General features: G+C 52.4%; 1 protein-coding gene across 2 annotated transcripts; it reads left to right on the top strand.

The window, feature by feature from the left end:
• The first annotated feature begins 386 nt into the window (after positions 1 to 386).
• Positions 387 to 7348, top strand: Rgs4 (regulator of G protein signaling 4). Of its 2 annotated transcripts, XM_015491908.2 has the most exons (5): positions 410 to 1035; positions 3899 to 4003; positions 4307 to 4368; positions 4834 to 5000; positions 5393 to 7348. In XM_015491908.2, exons 1-5 carry the CDS (start codon positions 992 to 994, stop codon positions 5630 to 5632), a joined length of 618 nt encoding a protein of 205 aa, XP_015347394.1. In that variant the 5' UTR covers positions 410 to 991; the 3' UTR covers positions 5633 to 7348. The 2 variants fall into 2 exon arrangements, with proteins under 2 accessions (XP_015347395.1, XP_015347394.1); XM_015491909.2 differs by lacking the exon at positions 4834 to 5000 and having other exon boundaries at positions 387 to 1035; positions 5393 to 5598.
• Positions 7349 to 19078: the final 11730 nt, after the last annotated feature.

The following is a 19078-nucleotide window of genomic DNA, read 5'->3' as shown; positions in this document are numbered from 1 at the left end:
GCACTGAGTTCAATTCTCAGCACCACAAAAATAAATAAATAAATAAATAGAATCATCAACAACTTAAAAATAAATAAAATCATCAACAGCTTTTGTTTTGTTTTGTTTTGTACCAGGGATTGAACTCGGGCATGCAACCACTGAACCACATCCCCAGTCTTATTTTTTGTATTTTATTTACAGTGATCCTCCTGCCTCAGCTCCTGAGCCGCTGGGATGGCAGGCATGCACCATCATGCCCGGCACTAACACAGGTTTTTTTTAAAAATAAATAGATACATAAATAAATAATAAACCCACTGCCAATGACAGCTGGAGTCTGTGAGTCTGCTCCCTCCTGCAGTCCCTCTGGCAGGAGGAGAGACTGTCAGCATAAGGCTGAGTCCATTCTGGGTAAGGTTTCTGGAACACTCAGGTCCATCACAGAGTTGGAGCTTTACTTTCCTAGCCTGGTTTCTCATGGCTGCCTGGCATAGCCATCTGCCCTACAGCTACCTCTCCCCGGCTCCCCCAAGCCTCTGGAGGTCACACCTAGAGACCCGCACTGGCCCACTCCTTCCTGGCAGGGCTGAGGGTCAGACCTTGGGCCATGGTGAGGAGTGTTTCTAAGCTACGGAAGAGGCCCCTGGAGTCGTCCCTGGGTGCCTATGAATGACTAGCCCCAGGCTCGGCGGCAGTTTGCCTTGGGTCAGGTCTCCAGCTGCTGGAGCCGCCCTGCGTCCTCCGCGTTCTCTGTGACACGCAGACGGTGTGTCGGTGCTTTCTTCCTCTCCTCCAGGGCCCTAGGCAGGAGCGGAGCTGCAGCGCGGCCATCTGATTGGCCGACTGGACCTGGCTGGGCTATAAAAGAGAGCCCTGCAGGCTGCGGAGGGAGATGCTCCCAGGATTTTGACCGCCACTCCACTCAGAGAAGAGCCCGGAGCCCTGGAAACGGAAGCCACAGCCGCCGCTCCCGACGGTCTCCCGCGGCGCACCCCGCCCGCTTCTCGAGATGTGCAAGGGACTGGCGGGCCTGCCGGCCTCCTGCCTGCGGAGGTAAGGCTGTGTGCAGGCTGTCTTTCAGAAGGACTAGTCAGCTGCTTGCTGAGTCGACTTGGTCAGTGGTTCTCTGTATAAGATGCAGTGTGGCCAGGAGTCCTGCTGTTCTTGCTCTGTAGGACTAGCTGGATGTGGAGGCTGAGGGAGTAGGCTCCCCAGATTTGGGTACCTGTGTGTGGTGCATGTGACTTTATGAGACCTGTGATGACTTGGAAGCCCGGTCCTCTGAGCCAGGTGTTTGAGATTCAGGGGAGGCCTGTGTTCCAAGCTACACACAGAGGTCTGCAAGCCTCTGTGACCAACGCTGCCACCTGAACCTCGCTGCAGCACATGGGGTCGGACTCTGTGCTCCTGACCTCGCATATAGGTGTTCTGGGGAGGCACCCAGGAGAGGGGTGTAGCCTGGAGAAGCAGGCTCTGGTGGGTGCAGCACTGCCCTCTCTCTGGGCTATAAGCAAGTATCATGGTAAAGCTCCTTTCAAGGGGCACCTCCCCCCTTCCTCTATCTCCAGCCCTGAAGTCAGCTCGGGGTCCTGTGGAAGATCTCCTCCTGAGGACATTGTTTTATCCATGTGCCAATTAAAAAGAAAAAAGTCCTTAAAGATTTGCAGCTGCTCATCTGCCTCTGCTTTATTAAATGAGTGATTTTAGAGAATGCTCATCTGTTAGCAGTTGAGAATAAAAGGAAAGACTCGAGATCTTTCGTTATGAATCTTCAGTTAGGGTCACGTCAACCTGAAATTATATTAACTCCTCTCTTGTCTCCCTGCAAGTAGAAATCACATTAAATTTCAATTTGGAAATAAAATTGTTTTTCATGTGTCACTCCTCAGAGTTTACCTTTCCAACATTCTGCCCTCAGGGCAAGACCCTGCCCAGGCTTCTTCAGAAGCAGCAGGGGTCTGGCAGGGGAACTAGAAGCCACTAGCCTCCAGCTCCAGTTCAGTCCAGTTACCTATGGAGTAAACCTAGAGGGCGGGGGATGGTGGGGATGGGAAGGCTACGCTGTGGCTCTGCCCTCAGCTGGCTGCCGACTTGACCGGGACCTGCTCAGCAGGCTGCCCCTCCTGGCCCAGCTGCTGCGCATCTCCCCCAGTCCAGGCCCCAGAGGGCCTTACTGTTTCTGCCCACACGGATGAGGAGTCTGGCTCCCTGTATCCAAGGATGGCGAAGTCACCTGAGCTGTGCCCTCTCGGTTGTCCTATGCTGTGACCCCGCTCCATGGCCACTGGGCCAGCAGAGGCAGCAGGTGGAGTTGTGAAATGGCTTCTGTTGGCACCGAGTCTCTAACCAGGCCCTCAGGACGAATAGCCCAGGGACTGCTGTCATGAGCAGGCTTGGCCTTCCCCTGACAGTAACAGCTGGAGGGGCAGAGGAAGGAGCAGAGCCGAGAGCAAGGAAAGCCCTCCTGCAGGGCGGCACGCAGAGACCACAGGTGCACTCCAGGCCGCAGCCATCTGGGGTCTTCCACGCTGGGTTCCATGTTTTCCTCACCAGCAGGAACGTCTAATTATTTTTTCTTTTAAAATACCTTTCTCTTCTTAAATGACTTCTTGGCTTTCACAATAAAAGAGGAAAAGTGAAGACAGAAAATGATAGGGAGAGAGTGAGCCAAGAGCTCATTAGTAGTCCTCCCTCCTGCTCCTCATTAGGGGTCCTCCCTCCCACTTCTCTTAAAGGATCCTCCTAATGCTCCTCATATGGGTCTTCCTCCCTGATTCTCATTAGGGGTCCTGCTCCCACTCCTCATTAGGGCTCCTCCCACTCCTAATTAGGGTCCTCCTCCCACTCCTCATTAGGAGTCCTCCTCCCTGCTCCTCATTATAGGTGCTTCTCATTATGGGTCCTCCTCCCTACTCATTAGGGGTCCTCCTCCCACTCCTCGTCAGGATTCCTCCTCCCACTCCTCATTAGGAGTCCTCCTCCCACTCCTCATTAGGGGTCCTCCCTCCCATTCCTCATTGGGGTCCTTCTCTCTGCTCCTCATGAGGGGTTCTCCTTCCACTCTTCATGAGGGATTCTCTTCCTGCTCCTCATTAGGAGTCCTCTTCTCTGCTCCTCATTATGGGTCCTCCTCCCTACTCCTCATTAGGGGTCCTCCTCCCTTCTGCTCATTAGGGGTCCCCCTCTCTGCTCTTCAGGAGGGGTCCTCCTCCCGCTCCTTACTAGGAGTCCTCCTCCAGCTCCTCAGCCACCCACTGCAGCCTGGCTGCCTGTAGCTCTGTATCCCTAAGCTGCTCCAGGGACAACTCCAGCCTCCTGCTCTTTTCAAAGCCTCTGGCCTCTATGCCTCCTGGTTGTGTAGCTTTTAAAGGAAGGTGGCAGCTGGAGATTGGATGCATCCTCCAGGAGCTTGGGTCCAGCCCAGCTGGTGCTCATGCCCACCCCCCATCCCATGCACTGCACACCTCAGTGAGCTCAGTGCCCCCATAGCAACTGCTGGGCCAGCTGGTGGGGCTGAACTCACCTGCTCTCCAAGTGTGCCCAGTATCCCTCTGCCAGCAGGAAGGCAGATGAACTAGCAGCCAGCTGCCAGGAGGGGGCGTGCAGCAAGACGCATGGTATTTTGCTTTTAAACTAAAACAATCAAGATTAGTCCTGTGTCCAGTTTTGTTCCATTGGCCAGACCAGAGGTGCCACATTGAAAAAGAGGAAGAGTGTGCAGAAGAGGCTTCTGGGTCACAGCTGAAGGAGCCAGTGTTAGGACCCTGTCCTCCTGGTAGCTCCTGCCCGCTCTGAGTCCCATTTCCTATATAGCTGCCTCTGCCCCTGGCACCAGTAGTGAGATCCTCAGGCTCCACTGACAGGTGTCTCTTGGGGATGGCCTCATTGCTAACTGTCCTCGTCCTCCTCCGTGTAGTGCAAAAGATATGAAGCACCGGCTAGGCTTCCTGCTACAGAAGTCCGACTCCTACGAGCACAGCTCTGCCCACAGCAAGAAGGACAAAGTGGCTGTTTGCCAGAGGTAAGAGAAATGGCCTTGGTGAAGATCAGCTGTGCATGACAACTGGTGAGGAGATGTCTGTGACAGGGGATGGAGTCTGTATCCTGAAGGCAAGGTTTGACTCCAGAGGACCTCCATTCTCCTGGAGGTCACAGTTGGATTCGAAATTTTCACATGCTTAGTGAAAAACTGTCCTAATTGACAGCAGGTCTCATTATAATGACAGAAGATAACATCTCTGCATATTATCTAGGATCTTAGACGTCTTTCTCCAATTCTACATCATGGCATTCAAGTTATGCTTTTTCTCTGTGATATCTCTAGGGTGAGCCAAGAGGAAGTCAAGAAATGGGCTGAATCACTGGAAAACCTGATTACCCATGAATGTAAGTCTGATGCCCCCTCCTTCCCCGGGGACCCTGGACAGACGCACTCAGGATAAGACAAGTTTACCTTGTGCTGGTCTAATAGGACCTGCAGGAACGTTGGTATCTTTCTAGTTACCAGACCAGGATAAACTTGTTCTCACATCCCATCTGTTAAACACTTTACCATGTCTAGAATTTTGCAATACGCAGTGGAAATTCATACAGAAATAATTATTGTTCTCATCACATGGAAAAGTGGCAAAGAGAAAATATTCTGAATATGGACATCTTCCTGTAGAATTAGCCTCAGTTTCTCTTTCAATGCCATCTTGGTGGTTGATGGCTGTGTAGACATCTCTGAGATGTAACAATTTCTTGAAAGGGGCTTGAACCTTGCTTAGGGATCACTAGGTGTAACTGGGATCTGTTTGAAGTATGATGCTCGGGGCCTGAAGCCTGACAGTGTGGTTCTCCCTGTACCAGGTGGGCTGGCCACGTTCAGGGCATTCCTGAAGTCCGAGTACAGCGAGGAGAACATTGACTTCTGGGTTAGCTGCGAGGAGTACAGGAAGACCAAGTCACCCGCCAAGCTCAGCCCTAAGGCCAAGAAGATCTACGAGGAGTTCATCTCTGTGCAGGCCACCAAGGAGGTAATTCTCCACCAGCAGTCTTCCTGGACCTGGGAGGAGCTCCTAGGGGTAGGTGTGGGGTGGGGTTTTCAGATCCTAGAGCTAGGAAAGCCACCCAGCATGCTGTCGCACCCCTCAACCGTCCCAAGTAAGCCTGTTAAGGAAATGTCTTTCATCCACGGGCTTAAGTTGCCTCCTCTAAAGCTTTTTCCTGATAAATCTCCCCAATCTGGGAGACAGAAAGGAAGATGTTGCTCTTCCCACCTGAAGCAGGATGGACCTCCTCACCTCCCAGGTGCCCTATGGCACTGGGTGTCCTGGGTGCAGGGTGCAGCCACCTGCGTCCCAGCACGGAGCTGCACCTCTGACTTGGCAGGGATCCGGTCTGATGGAGCCTCTGTCTTTGTCCCCAGGTGAACCTGGACTCTCACACCAGGGAGGAGACTGGCCGGAATGTGTTGGAGCCCACAGTGACCTGCTTTGACGAGGCCCAGAGAAAGATCTTCAACCTGATGGAGAAGGACTCCTACCGCCGTTTCCTCAAGTCCCGGTTCTATCTGGATTTGGCCACGCCTTCCAGTGGCAGGGCCGAGAAGCAGAAGGGAGCCAAGGGTCCTGCAGACTGTGCGTCCCTACCCCCGCAGTGTGCCTGATTCCCTCTGAGGCCCAGCCTGGAATGGGAGATGCTGTGTTCTGGACACCTGAGGACAACAACAAGCGTGGTGACTGTGCACAGCCCTGTGTAAGTCACTACCATGTAGACTTGGGTGGAGCAGCCCACCCTCCCCAAGCAAGCACCCAAGTGATGGCCTCAGGGCTGGGATTCCAGACCCACTGGCAGTGCCCTCCCACAGCATGACCTCCGTCTGGTCGGCTGGTGCACATCCTCTGACACCCATGTGGACATGCATTCTGCTGGCCAGCACTTCTGCAGGTGCGGTGTTAGGTGAGGTCCATGTATGGTACACATGAGTATGTGTGCATATTAAATATCTATAATACATACATATGCATTCTGCATACATTTATGTGTCTATATATCCATATATGTTGTTAATTTGATTGTGTATACACATGTTTCTGCAGGATTAGACAGACAGAAGGCCTCAGGTGCTCAAATCAGTGTGTGTACACACTTCCACGCACATTCTCATCTCTAGCCTTTCTGCTGCCTTGGCACAGGGCAAGCTGAGCTAGCTGCCATGCAGGCTAAGAGGGGGTGACAACCTGTGCACCCTGGTTCTATAAAATCCATGGGTTTTGCTGGAGAAGAATCCAAGGGACTTTCTGCAGGTGTAGCCCTGACAGCCTCCGCCCTCAGTAAAGTTGCCAGGAAGGCTCATGGACCTGACATCACAGGGCTCTGGCACGGGCACCTTTCCTGGGTGCTCAGGCATGCTAGTGAGCGGCCGGGCTGGGCTGGCATCCAGAGATGGAGGGAGTGAGGAGCTGTAGGCAGGGTCTAGCCAGCTTTGTGAGAGTGAGTCTCTGGCTGGGCCAGGGCACAGAGCTCCAGGTTACTGCTGTTGTCTGTGACCCTTGTCCCCTCCTGATCAAGGTCTGTTTTTATTCCCCTGAGAACTGAGAACCTTGGCCATCAGATAAGCTACTGAGTTCCCCTGGCAGGCTCTTTCCTGTAGGGTTCCAGGCTATGTACTTGCATTTATAAACCCAGCAGTGGAGAAAGGGTACATTTCTAAGGGGAAACAAGTTTTCACAAACTCAGAAAGTTTTCTCTTCAAGGCAAATCTTGTTCATACCATCCTAAACATCACAGACTGAAAAAATTTTCTTCTATGTCCTGAGAGCAAAGAAAAGACACATGAAGAAAGTGGGAAAGGAGACCAGCTGTCCTAACAACTAGTTTTAAGCTCTCCAAGGCACTTGAAATATTTGACAATGCCTCATGGGTGCTGTCTCTGAAGTTCATCTGGGCATGTGTTTAGTGTTGCCTTGCTGTGCAGGCAGGGGCGGGGCCTTGCTTGGACAATTAGGGAAAGACCAGGAAGCCTTTCCTTCCCTTTCTCCTGAGCTGCTGCCTTGGAAAGTGCACATACTGCTCTTTCACCCCGACACAGGCTGCTGCTTAGCCGGTACCCCAACTGCATGTGAGAACCCTGGGGGTGTGCATCCCTTTGCTGGACACACAAGCTCCTGGTGGTGTCCTTCATCACCCTGGTTGATCTCACTGTTCTTGTCATCAGACTGTCTAACAGTCCTGTCTCCTGATGATGTCACGGTCCACCTGTGCAAATGACCTTGCCCTTTGTGACATCATGACTTCTGAGTGTACATGTGGCCAAAGACTGTACCTCATAGGCCGGCCTGGAAGGCCATTCCAAATGAGAAGTAAAACACTTTGTGGAATACATTTTTGAGTGGTTCTTCATTGTAGTTTCCTGTGCTTTCCTGACTGATGTGGCCAGCTTCCCTGCTCAAAGTTCTGGACAAAAGCTTCTGTATACACACCTGCCTCTGTTGTATGCTTGCTAGACCTGAAGGCCCAGATTCCTGTGGAGCACAGGCATCATACAAAAAGGTTTATAAATGCTTCCTGCAACTGTGTTCCTGGAAACATGTTAACATCCTCCAGACACACAGAAGAACATGAGGGAGCAGGGCTTGAACCTCTACCCTCCAAAAGGAACCTAGTGGAAAACAGTATGGATGCGCTGGACCAAGGCATCCTGGTCCTCAAGCCCTCCCGCTGCCCCTTCTGCACTCAAAGGACCGAAGCATCCTGCTCCTCAGGCCCTGCCCCTGTCCTTCCTCACTCACTGGAACATGGCAGCCCTGGTCCTCAGGCCCTGCCCCTGTCCTTCCTCACTCACTGGAACATGGCAGCCCTGGTCCTCAGGCCCTGCCCCTGTCCTTCCTCACTCACTGGAACATGGCAGCCCTGGTCCTCAGGCCCTGCCCCTGTCCTTCCTCACTCACTGGAACATGGCAGCCCTGGTCCTCAGGCCCTGCCCCTGTCCTTCCTCACTCACTGGAACATGGCAGCCCTGGTCCTCAGGCCCTGCCCCTGTCCTTCCTCACTCACTGGAACATGGCAGCCCTGGTCCTCAGGCCCTGCCCCTGTCCTTCCTCACTCACTGGAACATGGCAGCCCTGGTCCTCAGGCCCTGCCCCTGTCCTTCCTCACTCACTGGAACATGGCAGCCCTGGTCCTCAGGCCCTGCCCCTGTCCTTCCTCACTCACTGGAACATGGCAGCCCTGGTCCTCAGGCCCTGCCCCTGTCCTTCCTCACTCACTGGACCATGGCAGCCCTGGTCCTCAGGCCCTGCCCCTGTCCTTCCTCACTCACACGACCATGGCAGCCCTGGTCCTCAGGCCTTGCCCCTGCCCTTCCTCACTCACACGACCATGGCAGCCCTGGTCCTCAGGCCTGCCCCTGCTCCTCATGCACTCAGGACCTCGTCATCCTTTCCTTAGGCCCTGTCCCTGCCCCTCCTGCACTCACAGGACCCAGGCAGTCACTGGAGTGTTGGATCCGAAATACTGTTGAGGAATGAAAGCTTGAGGTTCTAGTGATCAGTTTGGATTATTTCCTTAGAAAAATACATCTAAATTTCCTTTAAACAAAGAGACTATAGTTCTCCCACCTCCATTCATGTCCCTGGCCCCTCATTTTCATTCTGGATATGGGAGGACTCTTAGCCCTCAAGGGAACGCTGGAAGTACTCTCAGTCATGTATGTTTCTCTGCAGTTTTACAGATGAGAAAAGCAGGGCACAGGGAAGTAAGTTCAAGGTCAAGGTGAAGCCTCCTGCAGGGGGCAGCGTGGGGACTAGAACTGGCCCTCTGGCCTCCTGCAATTCTTCCCCATGTCCCATGTGCTGGTGCTGGTGGAGTAACAGTAGAGCCCCCTTTCAGATAGGGGTATAGAAGGGCCCAATGTGTTCTCTGTCCTCGTGCGGCCACTTCTTTAGAACATCTTCCATGAAGGTGGGAAGCAGCAGAGCCTGGTGCTGGCCTCAGAGTAGACATGGGCCCCTGGCTTAAGCAGCCTGTTCACAGGGCTGTCTGTACTGGTGGCAGAGTGCTGTTCCCTCTGGCAAGGTGGAGACCATGCTCTTCACCACGTGCTGCGTTGGGGTGGGGAAGATCCCAGGGCATGGTTCCAGAGGAGTGGTTCTCAGCACAGTGTTGGAAAACCGAGAAGATGCACGGGGGTTTCCACAGCCCAGGTGACTTAGGCTGGGTTCTGGCTTCTGCACAATGATTGCTTCGACTTGTATAGTTAGAAATTAGAAGATAAAAAGATGAACAAGGAGAAAGGGGCAAAGAGGGAAGAAAAGACACAAAGTAGAACTACCTTCAAGGGAAACCGGCCAGTCATCAGACCAGGCTAAGCATGTCCTCCAGGAGAGCTCAGCCCATAGTTGGGTTGGCTCTGCCACCAGGCCCTGTGTGGAGCTGAAGGGCCCCCTTCCTTTGACTCAGAGGTGAGCTCAAAACATGCATCTGTTCAGCACGCGTAGTCATCCGCCTTTCCCCATTGACTGAAAGACCTGAAAGGAGCACCTCAGAGGAGGGAAAGTTTATTCAGCTCAGGGTTTCAGAGGTCTCCGTCAGCAGAGTCAGGTCCCATTGCTCGGGTCCCAGGTGAGGCCCAGCATCATGGAGGAAGGTGTGGCAGACAAATACAGCTCGGAACATGGCATCAGGAAGCAGAGAGAGCTCTGCTCACCAGGGATAAAACACAAACCCCAAGGGCATGCCCCGCTGCCCCACCTCCAGCCACATCCCACCCGCTGGCAGCTGCCACCCAGTTAACCCCTTCAGAGGATGAAGGCATGGCCCAGGCTAATACAAGTCATGTCAGCTCTGGGCTTTCTTGCATAATGGGTCAAATGAGTTTTCTGGGGGAAACCACATGTCCAAACCAAAGCAGGTTGTTAAGCTCTAAGGAGACCAGCTAAATTTCCCCTCGTCTCAATTCTCATGGCTTTGCCTCCAACATCTACATGCCACAGGGAAATATGATGTGAGAAGGAAAATGACTGAGATTTTCCCTTTTTGTGATCTTAAATAGAGGAAAATTGAGTCAATTGACTTAGGACTCATTGGGATTTAGAATCCAATGTGAGAGTCACGGTTGAACGTGGAGAGTGGGGATAGAGAATTCTGAGATTGGGGTCTCTGATGACCTCATGGCTGTGGCTGGCTTGGTGTCTAGGAAAGTTTCTGTGCCAAGGTGCAGGATGCCTAGTTGCTGTGGTAATGCCTTTCATGAGGAGGCTCTGTCCTAGAGTCTTATCAGCCTCGACCTTGCTTGCAGGCACACAGCTCCTGGGAATAGAGGAACTCTCTTGCTAGACAATCACCATGTTTCACTGGCTCTGCTGCTCCTGAACCTGTCCACATAATAGTAACTTTAAACAACGGACTTTCTTGAGAGCTACCAAAGTTCCTAACATCGTACATTGCAAATGTAGAATGTAACTATGGAATAAGCTGCATAAAGTTGCTAGCTCTGTAATTTTTGTGAATACAAAGAATAATGGTTGCTTTAATCTAATCATGAGATGTATATAAATAAAGATGGCTGGCATAATTCTTGAGAACTGCTTCTCCATCAGAGAGCAGCACTCCACTTGACTCCAGTTGTTATCTTCGTAATCTGAGTCCATGAGTCTTTATTTTTCTTATCCCCCCTCACCCCTCCCGGAAACCTGCTAGATTGGCCATGTGGTCATGACAGTTGGGGACTCTCTAAGCGCATGAGTGACCACAGTGCTATAGCTGGAATGTGGCCCCTAAGGAAACTTGAACTCAGGAGCACCTGGCATGTGCGTTCTGTGCTAAGAGCCAAGCCCATGCCAGGCGGCCTCACAGAGCCTTTCCATTCTGGGTGGGAGACTTTGATACCAGAGAATTTAGAAATGTGCCCAAGATCATATGGCAAAAAGGGGCAGAGCATGGTCAAGCCAGGAATTGGCCCGCAAAGTGCTCATGGTTACTCATTCTGCTCAAGGAAGAAGGAGAAGGCAAGGAAAGCAACCAAGAGAAGAACAGCAGGAGGGAATGGCAGAGCAGAGCAAGGGTGGAAGACAGAGGGACGTGTGAGGTGCGTCCATTTCCAGGCATCTCCAGCTGTGAGGAGGTGGGTGATGGGTCTCAGGTGTGGGCGGTGGGTGCTAGGCCAGTGCAGAGGCAAGGTGCCAGCATGGTGTGCACGCCCAGGCAGGGTCTGCCCCTGGGGCTGCCTTCCTTTCTCTGAAGCTGCGTATCCCAGAGCCACTGTCCTTGCAACTCACTTGGAGGAGGAAGCTGAGTGGAGCCTGGGCTCTCTCGCCTGGCTGCCGTCATGCAAGCAGCTGAAGCCCTCTCTGCGTGGGAGTCACATGATTTGGCCCCGCTAGACACAGGCACTGGGCTCGAGGTCCCGGTCACGTTGCTCCTGCCCCCTGGGGGGAGTCAGTGCGACCTGGGGCACAGCTAAAGACACTGTCTCTTCCACACCAGAGTGCATCCGCGGCAGCCACACACACAGGTCAGGAGTCTGACCGTGGGAACGGGAGGCAGAGACCACGGGAGGGACTGCAGGGTTGGCCGGTGCACTGCTTCTGAAGAGGGGGAAACAGAGCTTCACTGCTCTCTGAGTCCCAGAGGATTCCGCCAATCCATCCAGACATCCCGTAGTAGGAAAGTGTGCCTCCATGGTTTGGAACTGGAATGTCCCCAAAGGCCCATGAGCTGAAGTTCTGGTCCCCTGTGCAGTGGGTCATCAGGGGGCCGTGGGAGATGATTGGTCATGAGGAACCTCAGCAGCACATTGGTTCATGAACAGCTGAATGGACCACTGGGATGTGGTAGAATTACCCTTGGACTGTCTTGTCTCCAATCCCTTTCTCTCGCTCTCTGCTTCCCATCCACCAGGAGCTGAGTAGCTCTCCTCCATCATGCTCTTCCACCATGATGCTCTGCCTCACCTCAGGATGAGAGAACAAGCTGTCAGCTGATCACGGATTGACCATGACGCCTTGTTATGGTTTCACTATGGGGTGTCCCCAATAGCTCCTGTCTCAATGCAGAAATAGTCACATGAGAAATGACTGGATTGTGGGATCTGTGACATAGTAAGTCCATCCTAGTTTGATTAAACTGCTGGGGGCAACTGTAGGTTGGTGGGGACAGGTCACTGGGGGCGGCCCTGGAAAGTGCATCTTCCCTGTGACTCCTTCTTCTCTCTCTCTTCCTGACCCCACCAGGAGCTGAATGGCCTTCTTCTTCTGGGCCCTTTTCCACGACATTCAGCCTTCCATGACGTTCAGCCTTCCCTGGGCTCAGAGCAATGGAGTCGGCCATCTGTGGACTGAACCTCTGAAACCATAAGCCAAAACAAACATTCCCTCCTCTAGGTTGTTCTTGTGAGGTGTTTTGGTCCGAACCATACAAAGCCGACGCAGGTCCCTGAGATATCAGCTCAGTAACGATGAACTGTGGGCAAGGAAGCCTGGTGTGGTCAGGTGGAGACCAGCCCTGCTTTGTGTACCCCACCACAGGCCACAGGAGTCGCCTTGTTCTGCTCTCCTTTCTCCCAGCCGGTGATTCTTTCTTCCTGCTAATCTTGTCCTCTAGCTGATATTTTCATGATTTGGGGTGTTAACTAACCATTAAGACTGCAAAGTCCCCATCACAGGTTTTGCCTTTTCTGCTTCTTGCTACCTTGGTGATGGCCAGAATTCCACCCTCTGGCTCCACTTAAGGACAGTGCCTGGCTCTGCAGCCAGAGCCGCCCTCCATCTTCAGGGGTGACTGTCTACCCAGACAGTACAGGCAAGGCCTGGTCAGGGTCTTGGCCTTGCTGCTGGCCTCCCTGTCACCAGTCTGACACCCTCTAGTTGTAACTGCAGCTGTGTTCTCACATGCACATTTGACCTCCTCCTCCTGCTGAAAGCCTCCAGGGCTCCCGGATCCCTTGGCCAGCATCAGGACTCCATGGCTTTGGGATCTGTGCAGCTTTCTAGTCTCATGTTGGACAGTTCTGATGGATTCAGCTGGGATGATTCCACAGTCCTGGAGTGGGTGTCAGCTGTCTCTTTCTGCCTGGTCAGCCCCACTCATCCTCTGGCAGCTCCAGACCTGCTGGCCTGGGATGTTCTGCTGCTGCCCGCATGCTGGGTGCTCCTTCGGGGCTTCCTGGTCCACTGAGTTATGAACTTATCTCACAAACTGTGCTGCTGGTGCCTCAGGACATGGGCATGTTGCCTGGATTTCGTCACCCTGCACCAGCTGAGGACCCTAGTGCTTGGAGGTTGAGAGCCCGCTGAAAGGGTGGCTGGCACAAGCTCGGGAGCTCCTGGGTTCCCAGAAGTGACCCATGGGCCCTCCCACTTCCCAGTGTCCAGAGCACTCCTGGGAGTCAGCCCTCCCACTGAGGTCCTGTCACTTCCCTCCTGGAAATGCGGGAGGCTCCTCCCAGCCTGTGCTGGGTCTGGTCTGATGAGTACAGCAGGATGATCTGCTTGAGCCTTTTACAAAGAAAAGACCTTTAATGAAGTCAAGTGAGCAAATGCTGTGTTCGTATCTGTCATGCATGTAATTAAATTTGCTTCTAATTTACATATAATCGTGTGTGGTTAATGCACAAACCTCTTCATTACAACCACAGGGTCAATCCGCCAGCATCTGTTATTCTTTTCTGGTTCCACTCTAATCAGCTTACTTTAAACATGTCACCACCCTCTAACAAAGAAGCTCTGATGATTATCACCTCCATTTACAGATGAGAAACTGAGGCACGGAGGCAAATGTCTTGCCCAATTCACACAGCCCATAAACCAGGATGGCTTCAGGACAGTGTGGCTCCAGAGCCCACCTGCCTCTCACACAGCTCAGACTTATGCTGATCAGATAAAAAAATGGGTGATTGCTCAAAAATGAGGATCAATTTACCTCTCTGTCCCCAAAAAATATTTCTCCAAAAGTTCCTTCTGCTAGTCTTGTGTCACACTTACTGCTGGGTACACTTTCTACATGACAGTTATTAATTCCTGGGTGAAAAGAAGGAAAGGAAAGAAATTCAGTGGGGTGACTGTGTGATAATGTCATTGAGTGTGGAGTAGTGACAGAAAATGGAAGAGCAGTGACTGAAATTGAGGATCTCTGATGACCTCAAGGCTGTGGTGTGCCTGGTGCCTGAGAAGGGTTCTGTGCAGTTGCATGGTAAAACCCTGCCTAAGGAGACTCTGTGAAAGAGTCTTATCAGTTTTGACCTTGATTTTAGGCACATAGCTCCTGGGAAGAGAGGGATTCTCATTGCTAGACAACCACAATGTTTCACTGGCTCTGCTGCTCCTGAGCCTGCCTGCTTAACAGTAATTTTAAACAATGGACCTTATTGAATGCTACACAAAGCTCCTAACATTGCACATTGCAACTGTGGATTGCCATGGTGGAAAAGCTCCATAGATGTTTCTAGTTCCACAACTTTCCTGAATACAAAAAAGACTATGCTTGCATAGTCTTCAATCTGATAATGAGACATATGAAAATAAAGATTGCTGGCATAACTCTTTAGATCTGCTTCTCCATCAGAGAGCAGCACTCCTGATCCCAGCTTTATCTTCAAAATCTGTATGTATGAGTCTTTATGTTTCTTATCTCCCTTCGCCCCTTATTGTGAACTTTGAATTCACTCAAACTGTGAGTTTGGTCATGGTGGTAACACCAATTGAGGAAGTTTGAAAGCAGTAAACATGTCCAAAGCTATTGGCTCATACCAGCTTTCTTCAAGAGACATATCTGAGGACTCAAATACCTGCTCATCCCTACAAAGACACTGAAGAGCAGGGAGCTGAGGCCAAGCCTGTGATCCCAGCGACTCGGGAGATTGAAGCTGTAGTGGCACACCCTCTCCACTGAAAATCTTAATTCAGCTTCTCCAGAGATGCTCACCATAATTGTTCTTACCAGCAAGAATTTCTGCAAAAGAGTTTTCAGGTGGAAGGTGTGTTTACAAAAGCAGAATGTGATTAGGGGGACTGGCTCAAGGCCTCTAGCCTTGGTCTGCAGGCCTTCACAGAGGCATTTACATTTCAAAGGAATGTAGTCAGACACTAGGGAAAGTCCTTTACAATAAGAGATGAGAGTGTGTGGTGCAAATTAGGTTCCTTGGAAACCAGAGGGCAGGAAAGGGGAGGGGAACTCTCCCTTTCCCAGGCACTGAATTTTGCAGAGTGTCCTTGGGTTATTTTTGTATTCAGGCCTGGGTTGACTGCCCAGAACAGTAGAAAAAAACTTTTTTATGTGGACTTCTGCAGATTGTGAGCCTCTGAGCTCCCGCTCCCACTACACACTGTGTATAAAATTCTAAACATTTCTGAAATTGAAGTTCAGAAGAGTGAATTGATTTAGGCGAAAGCCTAAATCTGGACCTGGCTCTAGCCAATAAACCTGCTACCTGCTAATTCCTCAGTGTCTAGCCTCTTCTGTCCTACAACAAGGCAGGAGGATTGCAAATTCAAAGCCAGCCTGAGCAACTTATCACGCCCTAAGCAACTTAGTGGGACCCTGTCAGAAAATATAAGGACTCCAACCTTTCAGTAATAGAAGGATAAGCAATGAAATGGGCAAAATGTAAGTGGGTGGGTATCCAAAACACATGCCTTCAACTCTGAGGGCCTTCTTACTCGTGCTCATTTTGGGATCAGGTAACTGACAGCTGCACTAAACATATGGTCACAAAATAACTGAGGGAAGCAGCAGAAACACTACTTGTTGGTGAGGGTCTTTGGGGAGAGATCTTCCTTCTCTCACAAGAAACAATGTACAATGGAAGACCTATACTAGATAAAACATGAGAGCCTCAAAGTTGACCTCCTGCTGCAAAAGGTTCAGCACACATGAACTGCATTCCTTACCATTCCTGTGCTGAAGTGGCAGTGGGAGCAGGTGGACTGCACCGTCCTCACTTCCTGTGCTGGAGCTGAGTGGGACCAGGTGGACTGCACCGTCCTCACTCCTGTGCTGGAGCTGAGTGGGAGCAGGTGGACTGCACCGTCCTCACTCCTGTGCTGGAGCTGAGTGGGAGCAGGTGGACTGCATGTCCCCTAGCCTGTACTGGAATTGTATCTTGGCAGGCCAAGTGAGGGACCTCATGGGTGTCTGACCTCCCCCATGGCTCACTCTGAAGCCACACATTTTGCTGGTACGTAGAGGCAGCTTCTTGGCCTGCAGTGTCTCCACCTTCCTTGGGATCCTCTTTCTGATTTCCAACTCTGGGCTTTACTGTGTGTGTAGCTCTGGATTGGAACTTACCATTCTTTGTGCAAAATCTGACCTGTTGAAATCTGAGGCAGTAGTGGCTCGGCTTGAGCTGTAGCTTTTTGTCCTCTCTTGTATTTCAGGTAGGTCTTCATTTCCCGTCTGTGCTGTCTGTGGACAACCAGCTCCTGCATGGGACATAAAGACAAGAGGCTTCCAGAGGCTGCCCAGGAGATCCCCACAGGCACACTGTCCTACCCGGTGATACCTGCACTTGTCTCCTCCCCCCCCCTCTCTCTTCTCTAGCTCCATCTTAGTAACTCTGCTTTCCTGATAGTGGCTGGCATAGGATTTGCATTGAGAATAGTTCCAGAGGAACAGATTCTTATTCTCTGCATTGCTTCTGTGATTTCTAATTTGTTCTCAGATATTACTGGGGTTTTTAAAATATTCTGTTTTTAGTTGTAGTTGGACACAACCCTTTATTTCACTTATTTATTTTTATGTGGTGCTGAGCATCGAGTGCAATGCTTCACATTGGGAGGTAAGCACTCTACCCCTGAGCCCCGCCCAGTCCAGATATTACTGTTTCCAGGTCTGTGAGTGCAAGGGCAGCATCATTCCCATTACCTTCTGCACAGGTCACTGCACAGAGCAGGCAGAGGGGCCAGATGCTCTTTGACAGGGGGAATGCAGTGGTGCTGGACATTGCTTCAAGCTGGAGAAACAGCCTGAGCCAGGACTTGAACTCCCAGATGATTGCAGATGTAGAGATCTGAAAACCCCACGACTTCCCAGGAAGAGAGATTCACCTCCCGTAGCCGCAGGGCCTAGAATTCTGAAAATCAAACCCATCCATTCTTTCAGGAGTCTGAATTACAGTAAAAGTTGAATTCTCAGTCTCAGAGGGTCTTTCTTACTAAATCTAGGCCACTCACTGGGTAGAAATGGAATTCTTAAAATGGGATTAGGGCATATGCCCAGGTTCTGAAGCAGCTGTGGACCTTGGATGTCTGAATTCTACGCACTGCTCTGGGTAGTAATGCCAGCTTTCCCACCTGCCTGTGGAGGGTCCCAGCTGCCCACACCCCACTGCAGTGGCCTCCTTTCAGATTGTTACCTTGTGGAGCTATTGGCTGTCCTGCTTCCTCTTCTTGCTTCTTTACCCATAGCCAACTCAAGTCTCAGGAGATTTCCAAGAGCAAGGTAAAAAGTGTGAGCACTGTGGTGTGAATGAGGCGCCCCCAACCTCCTGTTAATATAGGACATTCAGAGGTAAATGCCCAGATTGTGAGAGCTGCGAGCTAACCATCCCAGTGCCAATGGGCTGACTGGGTGGTAATATCAGCAAGTGGAGTGTGGCCAGGGGGGTGCGTCCCTGGGGGCTGCCCTGGAAGGGCTCCTTCCCCTCTCTCCTTCCCAGATGCCATGTCCTAGGCTTTCCTCCACCCCACCCTTCTGTCAGGATGTGCGGACTCACCTGGGCCCAGAGCTCTGGAGTCAGCTGATTGTGCTCAAAACCTCTGAAATTGTGACCTTGTAGTAAATTTTTCTTTCTCTAAGCTGTTCTTGTCAGGCATTGTGGTCACATGGGGACATCTAGCTCAGAAACTGGCAACAGAGAGTGGGCTAGTTACTGTGACGAACCCGAACAAGTGGTTCAGAAAAGTGTCCCCCTGTGAAGTGTCCCCCTGTGAAGGGGACAGGGGCTGTCTGTGAGGAGCAGGGTGGAGGGGACAGGGGCTGTCTGTGAGGAGCAGGGTGGAGGGGACAGGGGATGTCTGTGAGGAGCAGGGTGGAGGGGACAGGGGATGTCTGTGAGGAGCAGGGTGGAGGGGACAGGGGATGTCTGTGAGGAGCAGGGTGGAGGGGACAGGGGATGTCTGTGAGGAGCAGGGTGGAGGGGACAGGGGATGTCTGTGAGGAGCAGGGTGGAGGGGACAGGGGATGTCTGTGAGGAGCAGGGTGGAGGGGACAGGGGATGTCTGTGAGGAGCAGGGTGGAGGGGACAGGGGATGTCTGTGAGGAGCAGGGTGGAGGGGACAGGGGATGTCTGTGAGGAGCAGGGTGGAGGGGACAGGGGATGTCTGTGAGGAGCAGGGTGGAGGGGACAGGGGATGTCTGTGAGGAGCAGGGTGGAGGGGACAGGGGATGTCTGTGAGGAGCAGGGTGGAGGGGACAGGGGATGTCTGTGAGGAGCAGGGTGGAGGGGACAGGGGATGTCTGTGAGGAGCAGGGTGGAGGGGACAGGGGATGTCTGTGAGGAGCAGGGTGGAGGGGACAGGGGATGTCTGTGAGGAGCAGGGTGGAGGGGACAGGGGATGTCTGTGAGGAGCAGGGTGGAGGGGACAGGGGATGTCTGTGAGGAGCAGGGTGGAGGGGACAGGGGATGTCTGTGAGGAGCAGGGTGGAGGGGACAGGGGATGTCTGTGAGGAGCAGGGTGGAGGGGACAGGGGATGTCTGTGAGGAGCAGGGTGGAGGGGACAGGGGATGTCTGTGAGGAGCAGGGTGGAGGGGACAGGGGATGTCTGTGAGGAGCAGGGTGGAGGGGACAGGGGATGTCTGTGAGGAGCAGGGTGGAGGGGACAGGGGATGTCTGTGAGGAGCAGGGTGGAGGGGACAGGGGATGTCTGTGAGGAGCAGGGTGGAGGGGACAGGGGATGTCTGTGAGGAGCAGGGTGGAGGGGACAGGGGATGTCTGTGAGGAGCAGGGTGGAGGGGACAGGGGATGTCTGTGAGGAGCAGGGTGGAGGGGACAGGGGATGTCTGTGAGGAGCAGGGTGGAGGGGACAGGGGATGTCTGTGAGGAGCAGGGTGGAGGGGACAGGGGATGTCTGTGAGGAGCAGGGTGGAGGGGACAGGGGATGTCTGTGAGGAGCAGGG

Source organism: Marmota marmota, unplaced genomic scaffold (assembly GCF_001458135.2).
Source record: "Marmota marmota marmota unplaced genomic scaffold, marMar, whole genome shotgun sequence".
NCBI classification, from domain to species: Eukaryota; Metazoa; Chordata; class Mammalia; order Rodentia; family Sciuridae; genus Marmota; species Marmota marmota.
This window is presented reverse-complemented; position numbering and strand designations above follow the sequence as displayed.

What these genes read in the sequence shown, in the direction of transcription:
- Rgs4 (XM_015491908.2), top strand. Translation starts at nt 992, where the DNA reads ATGTGCAAGGGACTGGCGGGCCTGCCGGCCTCCTGCCTGCGGAG. An exon ending in AAAGTGGCTGTTTGCCAGAG is followed by an intron (nt 4,004 to 4,306) that starts GTAAGAGAAATG and finishes TGATATCTCTAG; the next exon opens with GGTGAGCCAAGAGGAAGTCA. An exon ending in CTGTGCAGGCCACCAAGGAG is followed by an intron (nt 5,001 to 5,392) that starts GTAATTCTCCAC and finishes CTTTGTCCCCAG; the next exon opens with GTGAACCTGGACTCTCACAC.